The sequence below is a fragment of the Phaseolus vulgaris genome, chromosome 8, assembly GCF_000499845.2.
Source record: "Phaseolus vulgaris cultivar G19833 chromosome 8, P. vulgaris v2.0, whole genome shotgun sequence".
NCBI classification, from domain to species: Eukaryota; Viridiplantae; Streptophyta; class Magnoliopsida; order Fabales; family Fabaceae; genus Phaseolus; species Phaseolus vulgaris.
In genome coordinates, this window is record NC_023752.2 from 22,160,149 (window position 1) to 22,178,705 (window position 18,557).

At 33.5% G+C, this 18,557-nt stretch overlaps 1 protein-coding gene and 1 pseudogene across 1 annotated transcript; both read left to right on the forward strand.

Moving 5' to 3' along the window:
• The first annotated feature begins 1,086 nt into the window (after positions 1-1,086).
• On the forward strand, positions 1,087-1,649 carry LOC137827056 (metallothionein-like protein 4A). The gene is made up of 2 exons (XM_068633264.1): positions 1,087-1,200; positions 1,350-1,649. The coding sequence occupies exons 1-2, from the start codon at positions 1,106-1,108 to the stop codon at positions 1,507-1,509; spliced, it is 255 nt and encodes an 84-aa protein (XP_068489365.1). The 5' UTR covers positions 1,087-1,105; the 3' UTR covers positions 1,510-1,649.
• Positions 1,650-14,254: 12,605 nt separating this feature from the next.
• On the forward strand, positions 14,255-14,360 carry LOC137827370 (small nucleolar RNA R71; annotated as a pseudogene).
• The last annotated feature ends 4,197 nt before the right edge of the window (positions 14,361-18,557 follow it).

Sequence of the window (18,557 nt, forward strand, 5' to 3'; positions counted from 1 at the left end):
TTACTTGGGTCTTTTCTTTTTGCACCTAACATTTTAAAAACACACACCTGTATATTTGGACCCATCTTATAGGCTTTGCTATAATCACTAATTTAATTTTACTTATTTACTTTTTATATTTAACATTTCGGTTGAGACTTTCGGTACAATCTTTCGGTCGAGACTTTTGGTACAACCTGTTGACCTTTCGGCCTAGACAATACAGAGTTCATTTGTTATTTATATATAAAGAGTACTGATTATTTTTAAAAACCAATACGCCAAATTAATCTTTCTTATGCTTACTAATTTACAAAAATATTCATGTCACATAAGTAATCAGGCATTTAAAGAAGTTTCTGATCCATAAAAAATTTGATTGTCAAAAACTAATTTTAGATATATAAAATACGTAGATGATTATATTTGATTATAATATAATAGATTTCTTTAGAACCTATTTAATAATTAATTTTCTAAGTCATGCAGATAATAATAGATTCTTGGTTACTTTGTAATTAAGTTTTTTGGGGTTAGTTTTTAAGATGTTTAGTCTGTCAGATTAATTATTAATATTACCTACCATTTTGAAATTATCAATGTAATAAGAAATTTAATTTTATATTTATTTATTACTTTCTGTAACCACAGAACATTCCCTAAATAACGTAATTTATTTGGATCAGATTATATGGTATGAATTCAAACATGTAAATTACTTGGTTTCAAACATGTAAATTACTTGGTAATTTAAAGGATGACTTTGAGATTTATATTGATAAGCAGAAGTATCGTTATACATCAAATAGAAGTTGCTCGAAATAGCATGAGGGTATAATAAGAAGAAAATTTCACACATATATAGGGCACGTGTAAACCAAACCAAGTTTAGGATGGAGAATATGACAAAGACAACATGTTCTACAACATTTAGCGGTGGACATGAGTTGATTCAGCCATTGCATGTTATACGTGGTTTGAGCTGGTGAATTGCATGCAAAGATGTTGCCACGTAACATGTGACGACGACATTTGGTGTTGTGTGTTGGGGACATGTATAAAAAGGTTGCACATATGTAACATCCTCAAAGCATAAAACATATTCTGAGAGTGATAGTGAGAGAAAATGAGTAACACAGGTGGAGATGCATTTAGAGGGATGGCAGCTTGTGATGACAGGTGTGGGTGCACAGTTCCATGCCCTGGTGGTTCTTCTTGCAGGTCTCTTTCTTAATTTCATAATAAAACTACTTGAGTTTTCAATGCTTTTCTGTTACCCGAATCTCTTCAGTTCCAAGATTTGGTAGATGCACAATTTTTCTGATATCAAACAGTGTCTTCTGCTGAGATATTTATGAGTGATAATGCAGGTGCAGGAGTGCTGGGACTACAACGGGAGGGGGTGATCACGTGACATGCACGTGTGGAGAGCACTGTGGATGCAATCCATGTTCATGTTCCAAAACTGCAGCAGCTGGAAGTGGGTGCAGATGTGGTTCAGGTTGCGCATGTGTCTCTTGCCGCTCCTAAATAATGACTATGAAAGTTTAAATCAGATAAAATTAGCCTGGAATCAAATCTTTTTTTTTATTTTTATTTGGTTTGTTCCCTTTTATTTTCTAAGATAATAGTTTTATTTTCTAAGATAATAGTAGTCATATATTCATATATATCATCATACTTATCTGGTCATCTTATAGAAATAGATGCACATATATACACTATTTTATTTATTTATAATTTTAAAATAATATTCATAAACACACATATTTATATAAAATAGCAACAACTATATATTGACAGATTAACATACATAATCAGAGTTTCAAAATAGATAAAAAAAATCTAATAATTTCACTTTAATTTCAAAATTTATTTATTTAGATTATAGATTTATTTATTAAAATTATAATATTTTATAATAATTTAAAGTTTTAAAATATATTATTAATAATTGTTTACACGATGTACTAGTATTTTATTTGCTTAGTATTATTTATTTTTATTTATATAAATATTTTTTTGGATTTATTCCCTATCACAGGAAGATTATAATATAATATAATATAATATAATATAAAAATTATTTAAAAATTAATAATATTTTGTATTATATTAATAGTAATAGGTCAGCAATGCATGACAATGCATGACGCTTCCTAAGCTAAGCTAATTTTAAGGAATAACATGATCTTTTATTAGGCCTACACAAAAAGAGAAAGAAAAACAATAAATTAAAAACTACACTATCCAAAATAAGAAAAATTAAAAAATTACACTCCACAAAATAAATAAAAAAGTACACAGAATGAACAAAAAAAATTATAAAAAATACACAGAATGAACAAAATAGAAATTAAAAAAATATATAATACACCAATGAAAAAAAAATTAAAAAATACTTCATTTGCGTATACTAAATCTTACTAAATCTGTAAAGACTAATGAATAATAGGGAAGAAGAAAAGCAACAACTATTCAAAACCAAGAAAAATAAATCTGTAAAGACTAATGAATAATAGGGAAGAAGAAAAAGCAACAACTATTCAAAACCAAGAAAAATAATATAAATAAGATAAAAAAATAATATAAATAAGATAAAAAAATAATTACAATTTTTCCAAACAAATAATTACAATTTTTCCAAACGGAATCGATACTCCTTCTCCTATATATAAGTCAAAATCATCAAAAAGATTTAGTATAAGATTAATAATAATACACATTATTTATATTAAATATAAATTGAATGTAAAATTAAAATTTATAAAAATATTGTATAAAAACAACTACTTTTAACATTTTAACACAACATTAAATAAACATAAACGAAACACTATACTTCTAAACAACTTAAAAAAATTATAAACACAAACGAAACACTATATTTCTCTAAATAAACAACTTAAAAAAATTATAAAATTGATCATAAAATTGATGATATGTATACAAAAAAAATTATAAACACAAACGAAACACTATATTTCTCTAAATAAACAACTTAAAAAAATTATAAAATTGATGATATGTATACAAAATTGATGATATGTATACACAACGTTAATAAATATTAAATTTTAACAAAAAATAATTTAATAATGATGAAGAAAAATTGATTTTGTCTTGTTTTACAAAATTATACATTAACCAAAATTGATTCTAATTTTGAATTAAGAGAAAATAATTTCTATAATAAAAATAATGCATGCATTACTTTGTATGTCTTCTTTGACTCATTCTTAACACAACAAAAAACTTCAAGTTCACTCTCGTTCACGGCACATCTCTGACAAATTCTTATTTCTTACAACACCAAAACTCAGATTACCGAATGAATGAAGAAAGTACATTATACACGGGATGAAAGATTTTGAAGAAAAAAATTCAAATCAGTCAAAAGAGTCCTCAGTCTCTTTGTGGTGCAGTCTGTAACATTGATTCCTTCTTCACCACTGTGAAATTCACTGTTTCAAAGTTATCTTAAGGGTATTAACTTAAAACACTCATATTCTACGTGGACATATCTGATAATCTTTGCATATGTTAGGGAAAAGAAAAAACGCATCTAAATCTCTTCCCATCTGCACCTTCGCCTCAAACATGTTGATCCAAATAAGGGATCCGCTGATCCAAACAAGGGATCTTAATACTTGCCTATCCATATGCTGCCACTCTGTCAGCGAATCCAAACACAACATTGAATAAACACAAAACGAAACACTATACTTTTAAACAACGTTAAAAAAATTATAAAATTAATTTAATGATCGTATTTAAACAGAACGTTAAAAATATTATATTTTAACACAAAATAATTTAATCGATTTTGCCTTGTTTTACAAAAGGATGAGAATAGATTCTCAAAACATTATAAATCAACCAAAATTGATTCTAATCCAAAAATAAACTAAGAGAAAATCATTTATAATACAAAAACAGTGCATACATGACTTCGTATGTCTTCTTTGCCTCGTCCTCGATACAACAAAAATATTCAAATTCACTCTCACTCATTGCACACCTCTAACAAGATCTCTTTTCCTCACAATACCAAAACTCATATTAATGAATGAATGAAAGCACAATATTTACGGGCTGGAAGCTTTTGAAGAAAAAAATTCAAATCAGTCAAAAAATTCCTCACAGTCTCTTTGTGGTGCTGTAGCACAGTCTTTGTGGTGCAGTGTGTAGCATTGGTTCCTTCTTCACAGTGGTTCAGATCAATCTCATTTCATGCATTCATTGTTTCAAAGTTATCTTAAGGGTATTAATGTAAAACACTTATATCTTTCATGGACATCCTGATAATCTTTGCATATGTTAGGGAAAAGAAAAACCTCATCTAACCCTCAAACATGTTGATTGAAACAAGGGATCATCATGCTGATCTAAACAAGGGATCTTAATACTCGTTATCCATGTTGCCAATCCATCAGCGTATCCAAACACAACATTAAATAAACACAAAATGAAACATTAAACTTCTAAATAACTTAATTTAATGATGGTATTTATACAACGTTAAAAAAAATAGATTTTAACAAAAAATAATTTAATGATGATGGAACAAAATCGATTGTGCCTTGTTTTACAAAAGGATGAGAATCGATTCTCAAAGCATTATACATCAACCAAAATTGAAAAATTGATTTGATTATAATAGAATATGAACTAAGAGATAATAAATTCTATTACAAAAATAGTTCATCCATTACTTCGTATGTCTTCTTTTACTCGTTCGCAACACAACAAAAAACTTCAAGTTCACTTTCACTCATGGCACATCTCTGACAAATCCTTATTTTCACAATACCAACATTCAGATTATCGAATGAAAGAAAGCACACTATTCACGGGCTGCAAGCTTTTGAAGAAGAAAATTCAAATCAGTCAAAAGAGTCCTCACAATCTCTTTTTGATGCAGTGTGTAGCATAATCTTTGTGGTGCAGTGTTTAACATTGATTACTTCTTCAAAGTGGTGAAGACCAACCTCATTTCATACATTCACTGTTTCAAAGTTATCTTAAGGGTATTAACGTAAAACACTCATATCCTACGTGGACATCCCAGATAATCTTTTCATATATTAGTGAAAAGAAAAAAAGGCATCTAACCCTCTCCCCTTCTGCACCTTCGCCTCAAACATGTTGATCCAAATTAGGGATCTTAATACTCGCCTATCCAAGCTGCCACTCCATCAGCGAATCCAAACACAACATTAAATAAACACAAAACGAAACACTATACTTCTAAACAACTTAAAAAAATTTATAAAATTAATTTAATGATGGTATTTATAGACAACGTTAACAAAAATTACATTTTAACAAAAAATAATTTAATGATAATGGAGCAAAATCGATTCTGCCTTGTTTTACAAAAGGATGAGAATCGATTATCACAGCATTATACATCAACCAAAATTGATTCTAATCCAAAATGAACTAAGAAAAAATCAATTATAATACAAAAAGCAGTGCATGCATTACTTCGTATGTCTTCTTTGGTTCGTCCTCAACACAACAAAAAACTTCAAATTCACTCTCACTCATGGCACACCTCTAACAAGGTCCCTTTTTCTCACAATACCAACACTCAGATTATCGAATAAATGAAAGCACATTATTCACGGGCTGGAAGTTTTTGAAGAAAAAATTAAAATCAGTCAAAAGATTAATCACAGTCTCTCTATGGTGCAGTGTGTAGCATAGTCTCTGTGGTGTAGTGTGTAACATTGATTCCTTCTTCACAGTGGTCCAGACCAATCTCATTACATGCATTCACTGTTTCAAAGTTATCTCAAGGGTATTAACATAAAACACTCATATTCTTCGTAGACATCCTGATAATCTTTGCATATGTTAGGGAAAAGAAAAAACACATCTAACCCTCTCCCGTTTTGCAACTTCACCTCAAACATCTTGATCTAAACAAGGGATCTTAATACTCGTCTATCCATGCTGCCACTCCATCAGTGAATCCAAACACAACATTAAATAAACACAAAACGAAACATTATACTTCTAAACAACTTAAATTTTTTATAAAATTAATTTAATGATGGGATTTATAGACTTTAAAAAAGAATAGATTTTAACAAAAAAATAATTTAATGATGATGGAGCAAAATCGATTTTGTCTTGTTTTACAAAAGGATGAGAATTGATTCTCAAAGCATTATACATCAACCAAAATTGATTGTAATCCAAAATGATCTAAGAAAAAATAAGTTCTAATACAAAAATAGTGCATGCATTACTTCGTATGTCTTCTTTGGCTCGTCCTCAACACAACATAAAAGAACAAGTTCACTCTCACTCATGGCACATCTCTGACAAGATCTCTATTCTCACAGTACCAACTGTTGATTTTTCTTGACAAGTGTACCGAATCAACTGTAATATAGTATACAAATGTCGAACTCACAAGGAACAATTCTAATTAAGAAGTTCTCTTATAAAACTCATCAAGTGTATAAAATAATTGTAAAAACTTGTTCATAACCAAAATAAAGATTTCACAAGAAGTAACTCAAAGGTTTAGGGTTTGATTCAGGATGTAACAAAACTAACTTATCAAATATAGAGAAAGATACTTGGGATTGAATTGCGTCTATCTCAATCATCTATATTTTGAATAATACAATATATAATACTACAAACTACTTATTCTTGATGCTTAATTTAAAGTCATTCACCTTGATTTCTCACAGATGAAATTCATAAGATAATTTCTCAAACACTGATTCCTTAGATATTTAACAAATCATCCAGTTTTAGGAACAGAATTTTGATGCAATCAATAACCTGAAATCTATTCCTAGCATTACATGTCATCAAGTATTTTCGTCTATTTCAGATCCTTAAAAGTACTTTCCAGTTAAATTTAAGGATGAAAATCAAGACTCTATTGATCAGATAGAATCAAGCAATAAGCATGAAACGAAAATGCCAAGAACAATTAGAAAAGAAAATATTATATATATATATATACCAAGAATACATTTGATCAAAGTAGATTACATTCAATCCCAAGTTAGAAAGCACTTAGCCACTCACGACAGCTCCTCCAATCTTCATTCTTGATCTGGATTGCATAAGAAGAGTTGATCTGAGCAAGTTCTTCTCCTAAGAACAAAGGTTTTCTTCTTGTTCTCTCACTAATCTCTCTCTGTAAAAATCCAATCTTTTTCCACCGCTTCCTTTTGAGTTGTGTTTCAAAATTTATATAATGAACTTTAGCTCAAGCTAGCCAATTTAGCTTAAGCTAGATCTTTCGGTGCATTTTTAGCTTGAGCTAGCAATTCTAGCATGAGCTAGATTAGTACTGCACCTTTAATCAAATCTGGACAATTTTAGCTTGAGCTAAATCCTCTAGCTTGAGCTAAATCTTCTTGTGATCCAATTAAGTTTTTGCTTTCTTTCTTTCAATGCTTTATATTCATCTGCAATTTACACAAAAATTGAGATTAAATTTCTTCATTAGTTTCTTGGTTCAAAATATATAATTGGATTCAATAATTCTTAGATTAGGGTAATTTTCTTACATTAAGCAATAATTAAGTTCCAAAGTGTTCAATTTTCTCAATCATAAAAACTACACATTGACACTTATCAATTTCCCCCCAACCTAGAATCTTGCTTGTCCTCAAGCAAAGTAATTGAATCCCAAAAAATATGAGTTCATTCTTCCCCAAAATCCTTAGAAATCAACTATATAGTTCAATATCAGAACAACTTCATGGAAAAAGCACAAGATAGTTCAACAAAAAATTATGGTGTTTCTTGTCAGTTGCCCTTCATTTCTAGTTGATTACAAACACTTTCACAAACACAAATCTTGAGGTCTTTTTCAGGTTGTAATGAGGTTGGGTTACAAAGAAAATTTGGTTTTTCCAGGATAACAAAATGCACACTTAACAAAATATTAGCATATTTGCAATTCAATTTCTAATTGTGTTATCCATTATCCCTTCCATAAGATTCATCCACATTGCTTCTTTTTCTATTCTTATAATCCCCTTTTCTTTTCTTTTTCTTTCTTTTTTTTTAGAAAAGAGAATGAGAATTTGGATAGTTTTGTCATTCCCCTTTTTTCTTTTTCTTTTTTTCTCTCTTTTTTATTTCATTCTCAAAATCCCAGCAGCCACACCAAACTCAATTCTTTTAATTATAGACATTTGAATTGCACCTATGCTCTCCTTTTGTTAGCATACTACAAGGTAGGACAATATATGTATATCAGAAGCTAGGGTGCAATAAAACAAATTTAAGCTCAGAAAGGGTTATTTTTCTACACATTTCATCATATATTGCAGAGGTTAGCTGTTTGGCTCTGAGTTTTCTCACCTCCAATTCTATTAAACATGTCGCAAGCATCTCCATGTTTGGTTTTGTGATTCAAATTAACTAGAAAATTAGGCAACCTAAATTAACTCTTCACTAATGAAAGTCTCTCAAACTGTTTAAAGGTTTCACAATCTCACTTGGTTGGCTAATTTCAATTCCTCATTTGTTCTCAGTCATTGCTTTCAACTGTTTACCTTGTTCCAACTTTTACACATTACTATCCTTTGATGGATTTGTGCCTTCCTATTTTTGGATTTGTTGATGAGTTGCGGAAGCTTCACGGTTTGAAGATGGAACAAGGTCCTCCTAAGAGTGGTGGTGACCTTGAAGGTGCATGATAGGTAGGATTTGAGAGTGGTGAGGCCAACTCTACTTGGAAAGGGTGAATTTGTGAAGATTAAAAGCCTAACCTAGGAGGTTTTGGGCAAAGAGTGATATTAACACAATTTTGGCAGCAATTCACTCATGTATTAATCTTGAATTTACATGACCCAAGCTCCTTTATATATAACAAGAGTGGGCTGAATATGAAAAGAGAATTGGAGGGAAATTCAAATGTTGGCACATGGGAAGGTGACTCCTAAATTCAGCACATGGGAGGTAGGTTCTAGAATTCTTCCATGTGCTAAGAGTTCTAGAACCTTACGCTCCACTTAGGCTAAATGTGGGTTGGACCTAAGTTTAATTAGGAGTAGGAAACTCTAATTAAACTTAGGTTAGCATTTTAGGTACCACTTTGCATGTTTCAACAAAAATACAAAAGAATTAAACTATGCTACTTTTGACAAAAATGTAAAAACTATTCTACACTAGAGTTTATGACATGTAGAATGCGTCCTCTTGACCCCTCTTTGACCATAACTCTAGTGGTTGCCTCAATTTGACATTTTGGTGGCCTTTCAATGGATTGGTGTTGGGGCCTCTTCCATCGTCCTTTCTCTATTTGAGTAATGGTTTCAGCCACAAATTCTTTTTCAAATTAGGTCCCTGATCAATCCATTTAGTTGTTCTAATTTAGAACTATGGTTTGATTTCTTTTTCCAAAAAATTATACCATCATCTATCTATATACAAGATTTCAGAACATATGCAAACATAAGGCATTATACTAACTTAAGTTTGCCATCAACAAAAGCTAAAGTAAGAAATATTAAACTAAACTGCTAAAGTCAACTTACTAAACTAAACTACTTAAACTAAATTAATACTGAAATTAAAGTTAAACAAAAAGATAAAACCAGTTTTCTGTTCATTGTGCATGAGAAGTATCAATCTCCTCTTATGACTTTGTTCCGCTCTGTGACAACATCATCATTCTGAACTTGGTTTGGATCTTCATTTGTTGATGCTCCATATGGTCCAACTCTCATTTCTTGTGCATCTTTAACTCTAGTCCCAACTCCAAATGCTCCTGCCTCCCCTGAAAAATTGTGCCTGTCCCCAGGACAATATAGATAATCATCAAATTCAGTGGGTATCAACCACAAATCGTTTAATACCAGATGTGGATTTGGTGCGACTCATTTTTCTGCACATATAAGAATAAACATTTCTCAAAATCAAAGTGTTTTATTTGATTGGCATTTCAACAAACACTTGATATGAAATGTATAAAATGACATTGAATGAGTACTTTTTGTTTTGGTATTTAATCCATGGAAGTTGTACTTAACTTTGATTATCCTATTCCACAATCCTATTCAACATCAAGACATTGAAATTTCAAAAAGTTTGAATTTTTCAATTTAAAAACGAAACTGTAAAATGGGAATGGAAATACGCTTGACTGGACATGGTTAAATGGAAATAACAATGAAAATGACTATGGGGATGAGTAATTACTTACCTTGATAATGGCAATGTAGATGAAAGCTTTTAGATGAATTTTTTTTTTTAAACAGAGGACGCTTCTGAGACTGAGTTAGGGTGCAGGGTTTTCAAATGTGATTTTTAAAATGCTACAATTTTTTTTTAATTTTTAATTTTTTTTTTAGAAAAAAATCCCACTAGCTTAGGTTGGATCTTTTTAGCTCAGGCTAAATTTTGACAGAGAGCAATAGATTTGTTTAGCTCAGGCTAGACCGTTGTAGCTGAAGCTAAAGTTTGGCAGAGAGCAACAGATTTGTTTAGCTCAAGCTAGCCCAGTTTAGCTCAGGCTAAATTTGACCGAGAGCAACAAAGTTTTCTAGCTCAGGCTAGCTCATTTTAGCTCAGGCTAAAATTTGGCAGAGAGCAATAGAGTTGTTTAGCTCAGGCTAGCTCAGTTTAGCTCAAGCTAAAGTTGCATAACAAAATTTATTTCTTTTTCTGCATATCTAGCTTAGGCTAAAGGTTCTAGCTTAAGCTAACATTACCATGCAATGAAATTTTCTTGAAAATTTTCATTTTGACTTTGCCAAAAGTTTCAAACCTTTCTAAGCTTTCTTCCATCCATTCATGTCACCTAACATTTCAAACCTACATGACCATTTCACATATCAAACTGGTTTTAAAGGCATCAAATATTAAAACATACTATTAAATCAAAACAAAAATTAAAGACACACTTCAGAACAAAACATTGGGTTGCCTCCTAGCAAGCGCTCGTTTAACGTCATATAGCTTGACGTCTGGTTAATGTCATTAAAGCTTCAGCAGCAATCACATCCACTCTGAAACACTCTTTCTGATCATTTGAATATTTCATTGCTTCAAAAACATTAAAGTTTACTTCTGCATCTTGAGCACAAACCTTAAATCTTCCTTTGTCTACATCAATTATAACTTTGGCAACTTTCATGAATGGTCTTCCCAATATCAAAGGTACTTCAACATCTTCTTCAATATCCATTACAACAAAATTTAATGGGAATAGAAATTTATCTACCTTTACCAATAGATCTTCAACTATTCCATGTGGATATTTGATTGATCTATCAGCCAACTGCAAAGTCATTCTTCTTGGTTTCACTTCTACATCTCCAATTTTCTTCAGCATTGATAAAGGCATCAAATTAATACTAGCTCCAAGATCCAATAATGCCTTTTCAACAGTAAGATTTCCTATGGTAACTAGCAAAGTGAAACTCCCAGGATCTCTGGATTTTTGTGGTAATGATTATTGAATTATAGCACTGCATCCAGCTTCCAATTCAACTATCTCCTGGTCATTGAATTTTATTTTCTTTGTCAATAATTCCTTCACGAATTTAGCATATGTAGGCATCTGCTTTAAAGCTTCAGTAAAAGGAATGTTAATTTGCAATCTTTTGAGAATATCCATAAATCTTGCAAATTGCCTTTCTTTGCATTTCTTTGTAGGAGCATGTGGATAAGGTACATCTTTTATAGGAACACTCTGTTGAAGATGGTTGCTGCCCCTTCAAGATTGTGTTTGATGAAGACTTCTATGTACATTTCATTTGTATTTTGCTTTGCTTTAAGTGTGTCTTAGGTAGTGCTTAGAGGTTGTCTAAGAGTGGGCTTTTTGCTGAGTAACTCACCTCATAACCACTGGCCATGTGATAAGAACAAACATAAGTTTTCTTAAACTGTTTTTCACATGTTTTACAAAAAACACGTTTACTGCATAAAAATAAATCTGTTCTTTTCTAAATAAACAGATTCTTTTTTACACTGATGCCTTGGCTAAGTCTTGTAAAAATTAGATTTTGTGCATCATGTATTTTGACTAAGTCTTCTATCTTTCAAAACGACTGAGTTTTAAATAGTTAAATTTTCTCTGTTTTTGTTTTGAAAAATAAATCTGTTCATTTGTAAATGAATAGATTCTTTTTGTCTCTGGTGCCATGTCAAGCATAAACGATTTTCAGTTTTATCTCAGCACCAGAATGGTTGACTAAGTCTCCTCACTTAACAAATTCTCTAACTGCTTTTGAAAATAAATCTGTTCATTTATTTTCAATCTGTTCATTTTATAACAGCTTTAACTGTTTTTCAAATATCTGTTATAAGTTGGTTTTCTATAAAATGCAAACTTGTTTCTGAGTTTAAAATTCATTCAGTCGTTCATACATTTGCAAAAACAAGTTTTACAGCAGAGAATCAAAAGTTTAAAAAGGATTAGCATTTGTTCTTCAAAGATTTCAAATCACAAAGTGCTTGTTCTTGGTTTGGTTCCAAAGGCTTGGTGTGAGGTGCTGCTACTGTTCTAGCAATCTTGCCTACTGGTTTAAGGCAGATCTTTGTATCCTCAATCAGGTGTAGTCGTTTCACTTCTCATTTCTTGTAATAGTTTGGTTGAACACTCTTCTTGATAGGTGTTCTTGAAGAGTGGGTGTGTGTGTGCTGAAATAGTTTTTTTTTTTCAGCAAGAGTACCTAAGTTCTTGTAGGTTTCAAGAACAGTGGGAATTGTACTTGGGTGTACTGTGTTTTAGTGATTTCCACCTGGTGTTGGTGAAGACTGGATGTAGCTCAGTTGAGTGAACCAGTATAACTGCTTGTGTTCATTCTCTCTCACTCTCTGCAATTTTGTTTCTGCATAATTGATAAAACAGTAAAGAAATAAATCTGTTCAATTGAAAATAAATCTGTTATTTCTGGGCGTTGTGCATATTGTTCTTAATTTCTGGAAAACTGTCTGGTTTCAATAAGAACACTGATAATCTGTTAAAGGCTAATAAAACAGGTTGTATGTGATAGATTGTCTCACTAATTGTCAAGCCCTTAACTGAACCTAAATCACATTAATTGGAAGTAAGGTTTGTTGTTTTCTGTGTTTCACTGTTTTTCAATCTGACATCTGTGTGTGTGCATCTGGAAATTCTATCTGCATAATCTTGTGATTAACCTTGCTGTATTAAAAGCTTTTCAAACAAAAACAGTGCTGAAATAAATCTGTTCATTTTCACATAAATCGATTTATTTTCTGTAAAACTGTGTTAAACACTGTTTCTGCGAGAAAGTTTTAAAAGGTCAATTCACCCCCCCTCTTGAACTTTGGCACTATTAAACCCAACACACTCCTCTCTTGTTTTTCACTTTTTTTATTTTTTTCTATTTTCTCTCCAATATCTACAACATCTTCCTTATTCCTTCTTTCTCCTTCCTCACACTCAATTTGTTCTTTTTCAATCTCTATATCTTTTAAAACCTCCTCCTCAACAACTAAATTATCTCCAATTCCTTTTCCTATAACTTTCCCACTTCTGGTAGTGATAGAATTGCAATGCTCATTGGGATTGGTTTGTGTATTGGTTGAAAAATGACTTCCTTGATTATCAGCTAACTGTTTAGCCAACTGCCCCACCTGTGTCTCTAAATTCCTTATTGATGCTTCAGTATTTTTCTGATTGGATAAAGAGGCTTGCATGAACTTCTCAAAAGTATCCTTCAATTTTGATGTTCTCTCATGAATGGAAGGATAATGTGGTTGCTGCTGATAAGGAATTTGCCTGTTAGATGATCCAGCCTCTTGCTTCCACCCAAATCCTTGATTTGGATTATTCCTCCATCCTTGAGCCATGTTATTTGGATAATTAGATGCAAAGCCACCTTGTCTTCCTTGATTATTCATATACTGAACTTCTTGCTCTAATGGATTTTGGTAAGAGCATTGGCCATTAAGATGATCTCCCCCACAAAAATCACACTTCAAAGCTTGATTCTGAATTGAAGGAGAATTTACTGCATGTAATTATTGAGGCAATTTTGACATTTGTTTGGTTAATGCCTCAACTTGCTGAGTCCAAATTTTATTTTGTGCTAAAATAGCGTCCGAAGTACTAATATCCGTCACCCCTTTCTTTTGCACTGTATATCTGTCGTGTTGAGCTTGGTAATCTGTTGAAGCTAAGGCATCAATGATTCTTGTAGCTTACTCTGCATCAACACTCATCATTGTACCTCCTGTTGTAGCATCCAAGATCTTTTTAGTATTAGGCCTCAAACCATTATAGAATATGTTCAACTGAGTAATATCCTCAAAGCCATGATTAGGACATCTTCTTAACATCACTTTAAAGTGTTCCCAAGCTTCACAAAAAGGTTCATCTGGCCCTTGCCTGAATATGGAGATATCAGACTTAGCCTTGATATATCGAGAGAGTGGGAAGAATTTGTGTAGGAATTTCTCTTCTACATCATTCCAACTACTTAGACTTTGGTTTGGATGCGACTTTAACCATTCTTTTGCTTTGCCTGCAAGTGAGAAAGGAAATAGACGCAAATAAACAGATTCAATATCATTTTCCTCGAAGCCCATGGTTCTAACCAATTCATAGAATGTGGAGAGATGAGTATAAGGGACTTCATGATCCATTCCAGTGAATTGATGAGTGCTGATTAAGCTAAGAAAAGTTGTCTTCTTTTCTAAAGATTTGGTGGCAGGAGGTAAGAATATGCTAGAGAAATGCCTTCGTTAATTTTATATTAATTGACCCAAAAATAAATAAACAAAAAATAAATTAATTAGCAATTAATTTTGTGTAGTTAATTTTTTTTATTTTTCACTCTTAGAATAATTATATTTTATTCACACTTAAGTCACCTTTTGTATATGTAAAATATTATTATTATAGGAATAAATGTAAATTTCTATAAAATTACTGATTTACACATTTAAGAAAAGTAAAATAAAATTTTTAAATTATGAAGAAGTGAGACATATTAAATTAATAATTAAAATTATCATTTATATAATTTACAATAAAAGAGGTGTTACATTACTCATACATACTTTAATCATTGAATCCTTAGTTTAGTCAAATAAAATTATTTTAGCCATAAAAAAATTTAAAATTTAAAATTCAATATATTAAAATTTTAATAATAAAACTATTTTATATGTTATAAAAGCAATTACCCATGATGTTAGATTTTTTTAATACAAATTTGCAATTATAATAGGTTTTGTTGAAACCAAAAGTTGATATAAAGAAATGATACAACACTTTATATTATTTAGATAATTCTTGTAAAAAAAATGACATACCATTTTTCCTTTCATATAATAATAATAAAAAATTTATAAACCATTATTCAAATATTACTTATCAATTGAACCCACTTTTTTTTTTTAACTTAATAGAGTGTCATGAGTGAAACACGGTGAGGTTGAGGGTTTTTCGGTGAGGTAGAAAGCAAGGTGAGGTTGAGGGTTTCCGGCGAGGTAGAGAGCAAGGTGATGGCTGATGTATCGTTTTTCTTCACTAACTTCCCTGATCATTTCTTTGAAAGGGACCTGTGGAAAGTTTTTCAAAGATGGGGAAGAGTTTTGGATGTCTTCATATCCAGAAAGCTCAATGCAAGGAAACGGAGGTTTGGTTTTGTCAGGTTCCAAGGAGTGAATGACGCCCTTTCTCTGGAAAGGGAGTTAGATGCTATATGGATTGGTACTTGGAAGTTACGGGTGAATATACCCAAGTACCGGAGGAACGAGATGATAAGGAATGTTCGGCATGACAATCAGAGACCGGAGCGTCCTAGGAACATTTGGAAGCCGAAGGTGCAGCAGAAACAGGAGGCATCCTATGCTCAGGTCGTCTCGGGAGTTTCAGTAAGTGGTTTAAAGGAGAATGCGAGTCTAACTAATTTTACTCTGGAAGAGATTTCTTCCTCTTGGTTAGAAGGTTGTTTTATTGGGTGTATTAGGGACCACTCATGCATACAGACGATCAAGGAAAGTTTTGTCTTGGGAGGTTTAAGCAATGTGAAGTTACGATTTCTTGGGGAGAGATTTGTGTTGCTATCTTGTGATGATGCTGGTGTTCTTAGGAAACTTATTTTGGATAATAAAGCTTGGTTCGATGGTTTGTTTATGTCGGTCGTCCCTTGGGATGGTGCGTTTGCAGTCACAAATAGGTTCATCTGGGTTCGTTGTAGAGGTATTCCTCTACAGTTCTGGTGCTCTCAGTGTTTTATTAATATAGGGGCTCTGGTTGGAGAAGTGATTCAGATTGACGAGGCAACTATGGAGAAGGAAGTTCTAGAGTTCGCTCGTTTTCAGGTGAAGGTTCCGGTCGCTAGCCCAGTTAGTATGGTGTTAGATGTATGCATTAACGGTCTCCCTTGTAAGGTGCTGATTGAAGAGGAAGTAAGTGCCCTTGACCTTGAGATTAAAAACCTCTTTGGCAAGTGGGATGGTGGGTGCTCTGAGGAGGACTCAGAAGCTGGGTCAGAAGATGGTGGAGTGAGAGGAAGCCTACGTGATTCAGTGGGCTCCGTGGTCGATGAAGTTCTTGGGAGTGGTGAGGGCGAGGAGGTAACGGTCCAATGTAAGGAGGATGCGGTCTCTTTAGGTCAAAAACACCAGAAATACGGATCTGAAGGGCCTCAAGAGAGTGTAAGAGGTGTAGTAAATGAGGTAGTTGGTGGACTTGCGGAAAACGAAGCTACATTTAATGGAGAAGAGGCTCTTGGTTTAGAGGCTTGGCCAATGGTTGAGAGGGGTTTATTACGAATTAGTGTGGGCAATGAAGAAGCATGCGTGACCATGAATGAGGGTGCAAGTCACGAAGAAGAACATGTAGTAAATGTGGTGGGCCCCCTCGAGAATATTCACCCTGGGATTAATGGAGAAGCAGCGGAAAACGAAGCTGTATTTAATGGAGAAGAGGCTCTTGGTTTAGAGGCGTGGCCAATGGTTGAGAGGGGTTTATTACGAATTAAAGTGAGCAATGAAGAAGCATGCGTGACCATGAATGAGGGTGTAAGTCACGAAGAAGAACATGTAGTAAATGTGGTGGCCCCCCTCGAGAATATTCACCCTGGGATTAATGGAGGAGCAGCGGAAAACGAAGCAGCATTAAATGTGGAAGTGGCTCATGTAGTGGAGGTGGTTGAGAACGAATTAATGGGTGTTAAAGCTGCTAATGAAGGCGTGACCAACTCTTTAAATGGAGTTCACGTAGAATCAAAAAAGTTGGTTGGTTCAAAGGTTGGTATTAATGAGCAGGGGCATATAAGGAATGTTGTGGTTGTTGGTGACGAAAAAGAGGGAGAGAGTGGGTCAATGATGGCATGTGGTTTGCTCCCATTGAATGTGGAATGTTCCACTCACATTCCCAGCATTAAAGTAGGGCATGCAAAAAGCCTTCCTGGCTTAAATAAGGCCATTTCAAACACGTGGCTGGAGGAGTTTGAAGAGAGTCTCGGTGGTGTTGGTGCTTTGGACCACGAGGAAAGCGTGGGCTGGGTAGGAGATTCGGTTAGGCTAGGCCCAAGGTTGGGAGAGTTGGAACAATCTGGTGTGAGGGAGGTAGGAATGGGTGACGTGGCATCTATAGACCATGGAATAAGTGGTGAGATATTGGGTCATGTGGTAGTAGCTGACGGAGGAAATGCGCAGGGATTGGTCAGTGGTCAGAAGAAGGGCTTTGAAGGTGTTATGTTGGTTATGGAGGGGAAGGGTTTAGATAACCCTTCAAGGTCCTTTGGCGGGACCGAGGCAAACAACTCCTTGCTCCTCGTTCCCAGAAAGGGGTCGAATCTAGAAGTGGATAAGTCTGTCCTCTCAGATTTCCTATGTGACAATAATAATCTGGTTGATGTAAGGGTGGATCAGGCGATTTTTCTGGTTCAACAACCTACTATGAGAAACGATTCTCTAGCCATGTCTGACAGTGCAATTAAAAATTGCAACAGAATTTTTTGGGTGAAAAATGACGAGAACGAAGCTTCTAGTGTGTGGAATGTTGGTAAAGAAGCTGGGTATTCCCACCCTGGGCGAGAAAACTTAGTTATCGATAGTCTACAAGCTTTGACGTCTCGGGATGGTCGCAAGGTGAGGAAGTCAAGGGGAAACAGTCAGTTTGTTGATGAAGATAATTAGCTTGAATGTCAGAGGGCTAGGAGGCACTGTGAAAAGAAAGTATTTAAGTAATTTGATAAGCAAGGAAGGGGCGGATATGGTGTGTTTGCAAGAGACAAAATGCTCTGAAATTAGTAGGGAGAAAGTATGTCTTATTTGGGGAAATAACGATGTTGATTGGATTGAAAACAAAGCGGTAAACAGCGCTGGAGGGGTTCTTACGATCTGGAACAGTACGACTTTTCAGATGATTAGTTTTGTCAATGGAAGGAATTACTCTATCATTGAGGGCCTTTGGAAGATAGGCAATGGGTTACATGTCTCCATCGTGAATGTCTACTGCTCTGGCTCCCTACGGGAGAAGAAAGTGATGTGGGGAGAGATCATCGGGTTCAGGTCGAATCAACTTTCTAAGGCCTGGTGTGTTGTTGGAGATTTTAATTCAGTTAGACGACAAGAGGAGAGGAAGAGTATGATCT